General features: G+C 44.6%; 1 protein-coding gene across 4 annotated transcripts in view; it reads right to left on the minus strand.

The window, feature by feature from the left end:
- The window catches only part of gse1b (Gse1 coiled-coil protein b), a 194,802-nt gene that overhangs the window by 136,173 nt on the left and 52,627 nt on the right, over positions 1–6,002 (minus strand). For all 4 annotated transcript variants that reach the window (XM_025055515.1, XM_025055517.1, XM_025055514.1 and 1 more), the window contains exon 2: positions 2,774–2,912. In XM_025055515.1, coding sequence (XP_024911283.1) covers positions 2,774–2,912 — 139 coding nt within the window. The remainder of the gene's footprint in view (positions 1–2,773; positions 2,913–6,002) is intronic.

The following is a 6,002-nucleotide window of genomic DNA, read 5'->3' on the forward strand; positions in this document are numbered from 1 at the left end:
CTGACACCAGTTTATCTAAGGTCCAGGCTGAACGCTGGGACACACGGGTATGTGACTGGATATGAACCTGAAGCTAAAAGCTAAAGCTAACTGCCTAACGACGTGTGTTAACAAGTGTTATGTAGAAATGGAAAAAATGTTGGTCCAAAAAATTTTGAGCCACTTTTGACGTATGATGCAGCTGCATCAACAGACAACATGGAGGTTCTTGATTCAAAGGACTATAAAGTATATATGCTTCTCAAATAGTGGGGCGGGCCCCCCTGTGGGGACGCGGTGAGGTGCTAGGGGGGCGCGAGGGGCTTCCAATGGAATATGGGGCACATATGGACATAAGTGTACCACTGCTGTAATGCTTGAATGATAACAAGCCTCCGGTCACTAGGTGGCAGCAACACATACAGTGGTTTAAACAGATAAAAAATATACATGTTATCAGGTTCTCAATAGTATTTCAATGTACAGGGGTCGTGGGTTTGGGGGGCGTGAAAACATTTCTGTCCCCAAGGGGGGGGCATGACAGAGCTCTGTCATCTGTATAACAAATAAACGGCATTTAGCACCGAGGAATTGTTAGCTCCGTGTCCGTCTGCACTCACCGCCTCCCTCTGTTCTGCTCTTGACAAACATTTAAAATAGAACTGCGGCCATTAGAAGATTAAATATTTATACATCCACAATTAAAACCCAACAGAGAGCTAACTCCAGGGAAGAGCACGATCGTCGGCCGTCTTTACCCATCAGCCTCATCTGATCTGTCACACTGGGAACCATTTAGACCTCTCAGACGCAGCAGTCTTCATCAGTCGTATCATGACTGGTGCACATCTCTGCTCCCTTTCTGGTGTGAATACCACAAGCGTGTCTTGTGTCACGTTTCCAGCCTAAGTGGGCCGTGTCATGTCAGCGTGAGCCGCAGTGCAAGACATCACGGAGAGCACTTGAATAAGTCATGAAACACTCTGTTCTCAAGCCACACTAGACGACAGGGAGGAGCCCCCGGTGGTGCGGGGCCCATCTGTCGGGACTGTTTAACCAGTGCCTTTGAGTGTGTCGTGGTTGAGACAGTGCACGTGGTTAAAGGAGTGTGTGAGATGATTTGCTCTAAATGACAGTTGTGGCAAAAAAGAAATGGCCTAAAAGAGAAAACAAACGAGCTGTGAGCATAACAGAAAGTGACAAAGTCAGAAAGTTAAAAAAAAAATTGGATTTTTTTTTTATTATTGGAGACCAAGACTGCTCAGTGAAAAATAGCTCTGGACACTGATACGAGCAGACAGCAGCGCTTTCCAAATAAACGCAGCCAGTTCCAGAACCAGCTTGATGGCGTCCCTCAGGGCAAACTCACCCACATGTGTCTGGTTCAACCTGACATCTCCTGCTGCATTTCTCAGTCTCCCTCCGTACCTTCCACCTCTCCTTCTGTGGCTTTTCAACTTCCCTTTGGTCTCACTTTCAACTAATCATCGCAGGGACGTCACTGTTACTGAAGAAATTATGACTCACCAACTTTCTTTTTCTCTTTTACCGGTTAACGTCATTTCACAGTCACGTGTTCCACCCACAACAGATGCACAAAGATCAACCTTTTGTATTGTTGTCAGTCAGACAAACAACAAACAACAACAAAATGATTGTTATTGTTGAATGATTGCTAATGGTGTCTCATTTGCTGCCCAGAAATACCTTTTTAACTTGCTTGCCAACAGCAAAATAACACAATATTTCTCTGTTTTAGAAGTTTTCTAAGGAGAAAAAAAAGAGTAAAATCATCAAAGGCAAAATGTATTGGGTTCATGGCCTGGGCCCCAAGCCTGGAGTTTGACAACTCTATCTACTTTGTATACTGTAAGATGGTTATACTTTTTTTTTTGAAAATTGCTCCCAACAATATATAACTATATCATATATATGGTATATATATATGTGTGTGTGTGTGTGTGTGTGTTTATGTTAAGTTTAACATCGTAGAGCTCTAAAAACAACCAAACCGAGCGAGACCTGTTGCTAACGTACTAACACCATTAAGCATCGGTTGGAAAGACTTGTTTTTACTGTGACTATAATTTCCTCAAATTGTTTAATTGCTGCAGGAGAAGTGGTGTGAAAAGATCAAATTCTGTGGTAAACAAACCGAGGGAGTGTCATTCATCTCATCTGCCTCCGTTAACAGCGACAGCCGCAGCATCTGTTAGCTCTGTGCCAATAAACTGTCAGAAAGAAAGAGTGACTTTGGCCTGTTTTTTAGGAGTGAAATGATGAAGTACTTTGTAGAGGATGACCTAAAAATGGTGATATGATGAGGCCATGTGATGAGTTACAGGAGGAGGAGGAAGAGGAGGAAGCTTTGAGAGACACGATAGAACATGTCTGCAAAAAAAAAGACTGAAAGGGAAATTTGTCAGCCTTGAGTTTGAGAGTTACAGCCTCAAACCTCATCTCATTCACCGCAGGGGTGTGACTACTTCCTGTTCTGCCAGGACCGTGGGGTCAAAAGGACGATGAAATCTCGAGGCGTACAGAATAAAGAACAAAGGCACCGTTCTTACCAGGGCCGAGTTCTTTGAGAGCATAAGGTACGTGTTCCCAAGCAGGAGGTCACGCAAAGGCCAAGAATTTAAAAAAAAAATCACAATATGAATGTGTGAAAACCTGATTAGAGCTGAAACAATGAATCGACTCGAAGCGATAAAGAAAATTGACCAAAATGTTTCATGTGGGACGAAGGTTTCGGAAAAAAGTGTCGTAAAGGCATCTGGAATGTGCGACTCACCGGGCGCTGGGTTTTCGGTCTTTTCTAGGGCTGTGTTGACGGGACGAGGAGGGGTGTGGTCCCCTGGTGGTTGGGAGGATCCAGAACCTGATTCGTCCTCTTTACTGGTTCCAGACGGACCCTCACTCACAGCACCAGCCTGAAAAAATAAAAATAAACACATAGACATTTTTAATCAACAAATTGATAATAGAGAGGTGTCAGTTTTGATGTAAACATTTTTATCATGGCTAGCTCTTAGCTATTTAGCTACCCGTGCTGAACTAATCCTGGCAACAACACAAATATTTATTGGCAGTTGAATAAATATTGAACCCAAACTATGGAAAGACTCTGACCATACAAATATAGCAATTAAAGGCTGATTTTGCTCTAACATTAGTGCCACTATTTTTAGCTGCTGTCACAGCACTCGCATTCCCGCTATAAAAAGAAAACAGCTAAAGGGGACGCGGCGCCGGGTGACGATGTGTCCCTTCCCTGCGGTGAAGGAGCTGCAATACAGACAGATAGGCAGAATCAAAGATGAGGAAGAACAGAGGGGAGAGGAAGAGGAAGACTCTGCCTGACAGTTATCATAGGCTTGGAAGTGCATGCTGGAAAAAAGGAAGGAGGGATGAGGAAGCTGGAGAGAAACAAGTTGACCATGAAAAGGAGTGGGAGAAGTAGCGCGTGGCTGTCAGGGAGGAGGAAGACAGAGGGTGAGTTTAAAGGAAGCTGTGATGGCTCCCTCCATTGATGACTGCAGCGGCAGAGACAGTCAGCGGAGCCACAGCACATCTTAAGACAAAAAGGCACCCTGGGCTTATGAAATATACATAGCTCTCAGTTGGAGGCAGAGACAGAGAGACGGAGCAGGACAGCCCTGAAGACGGATGAGACTCCAGCACCGCTGCAGCCCTTCCTAAATGCACACGGCTAAAAATAAAACACACACAGACACATCGCTAATGACTCCTCATGAAGAGCCAGGGGGAAGCAGTTAGTTTGAGGGCAGGCGTGTGTGTGTGTGTGTGTGTGTGTGTGTATTCACACAGGTACAGGTACAAGCACGAAACATTGACACGCGTCACCGATTCCTCCTACAGTTACAGACCAAATGGAAGAGGCGACAACAGCTTTTCACCTGTGGTATTTGATTTTCATTTGGAAGTGTAGGGGTTTTTTTTTTTGTTTTTTTTGGGTTTTTTTGTTTTTTTTTGACAGTGCTGCCCACCTGCCTCCTCTTCAGGCTCAGGCAGCTGCCGTCATTCACCTCAACAGTCAGTGGAAACTATATAAACCAACGCCAGTAAACAATAAAAACCAGCCTTTGTGAAAACTAAGGTTTCAGCTCTTCTCTCTCTCTCACACACACACACACACACTCTCACAACGGTGGCTTTAGTGGAGGCTCCTCATTAATGTTATTCTCCTTCAGGCGAGCCACTTTAGTCCTAATCCTTAACCAGGCAGCTGTTGGAGTGAAGTGAAGAGAAAATTACATGTGCAGGTAAATAGTCCTGTCTGAGTCAGTGGATCATGACATGAGGAAAAAAAACATTTAAATGTTGTTTTTTATTATTATTATTGTTCTAGTTTAGCTACATAATGACCAACTTTCACAATAATACCCGTGGGAGTGTGTACTTTTTCAGTTCAGTTCTCCATGTGTTTCATTGCGGGGGGCATCAGCAATATACTGTAGTTAAAGGACATGTTTTAACTGTACTGTTTCTGAAATTGATTACAAATATTGGACATTGCTCTGTGTAATGAAGAAAAACTATTTTTAAAATTAAGAAACTCAGCAGCCTGGACTTTATTTTAATGCAATCAAACCCTTTTTTAAGCTCCAACGGGCCACACAAAATCACCTGGTGGGCCACATTTGGCCCACGGGCCTTGAGTTTGACAAAGGTGACCTAAAGAATTGACTTTTTTTTCTCAGCACACGGGACACCAGGGACACACAGACAGTTTTTCTTTTCATCATCTTCATCAAACTAAAACATTTTTGCAGGACGACTATCAATAACCTGACAAAGACGTCCAGCTCCTGTCCTTGTTGTCGTCCCAACAGTAAAAACAGCCACTGTGTAAAAACTGGATTTTCCTTTGGGAACTCGGGAAACTAAATTACAATGTCCTCACGCAGCGTTCGCTGTGACGGATACGCAGACAGCAGACTATTTATCACATTTTCTGGCGTTTTGACTTCTGAATATTTTGCACACGACAGCAGGTCAAAGTCACAGGACACACAGAGAGGGACCTCGGAGCTTTAATCAAGCGACGGTGCAGTACTGTATTCTCTCTCGAGGATCATGAAGATCTCAACAATGATCTCAGGAGGACACGGAACAGCAGAGTTGGAAGAGCCTGCAGGCGAGCACAAGGAGAACTGTCAGTGCTTTTGTGCCTGTGTGTAAGTGTGAGGGACTTGTCAGTCAAGTGAGGCACAGTGTCTGTAATCATCTGCCTGTCTCTATCATCCGTCAGCCTCTGGAAGCAGCTGCTGACACCGTCTCCTGCTGCTCTGGGCTCACGATAACTTTTCTGGAAGTGACATTTCCCAGGAACACTTGCGTCTCCCAACAACAAGTCATTTTTCCCTCCCTCCCTCATGCAGACATACACTCACGGTGACCTCACCCAGACCTCTGCGGGGACAAGCTCTTACATCACAGCCCTCGTGGTCAATACTTCACATCTGGACGTCGCCGGTGCACGAGTACCAGGTTTGTTAAGGACACAGTGAGACGCATGAGAAACATCAATATGAAGAGAAGCAGTTGGCCTCACATGTTTCTGTGCTCAGGTTTAAAGAGGCCACGGCCGTCCATAAACAGCGCTGACAGACTGGACAGGAAATACACTCGTACATGTCGATAAGGGAGCCAGCACGGGGAAAGAGAGATCAATAGGATCGCAGGATGATGTCAGAGGCTGCAGCTAAGGTCGGGTAAAGAAACCATGAAGTATTACAGGAGAAAGGTGGGTATATTTATTTATGGTTACTGCAGGTGACAGGATTAATGATGTCAGACGTGATTATCCGCTGTCCTTTGTCCATACAGTACGATCAAGCTGCGTTTGTCCTGGAAAAGGACCTGTGGTCAAACCCTTTCTCTCTTGGTGGTCAAAATTTCAGGGTTGAACGTTGAAAAAAAAACTGTAGCTCATCTGATACCTAAGCTCAGCTGCCTTAGCAATGGCAGTCCAAAAAGAACCCATCGGACTCATGTTG

This window comes from Cynoglossus semilaevis, chromosome 5 (assembly GCF_000523025.1).
Source record: "Cynoglossus semilaevis isolate Cse_v1.0 chromosome 5, Cse_v1.0, whole genome shotgun sequence".
Taxonomy (NCBI): Eukaryota; Metazoa; Chordata; class Actinopteri; order Pleuronectiformes; family Cynoglossidae; genus Cynoglossus; species Cynoglossus semilaevis.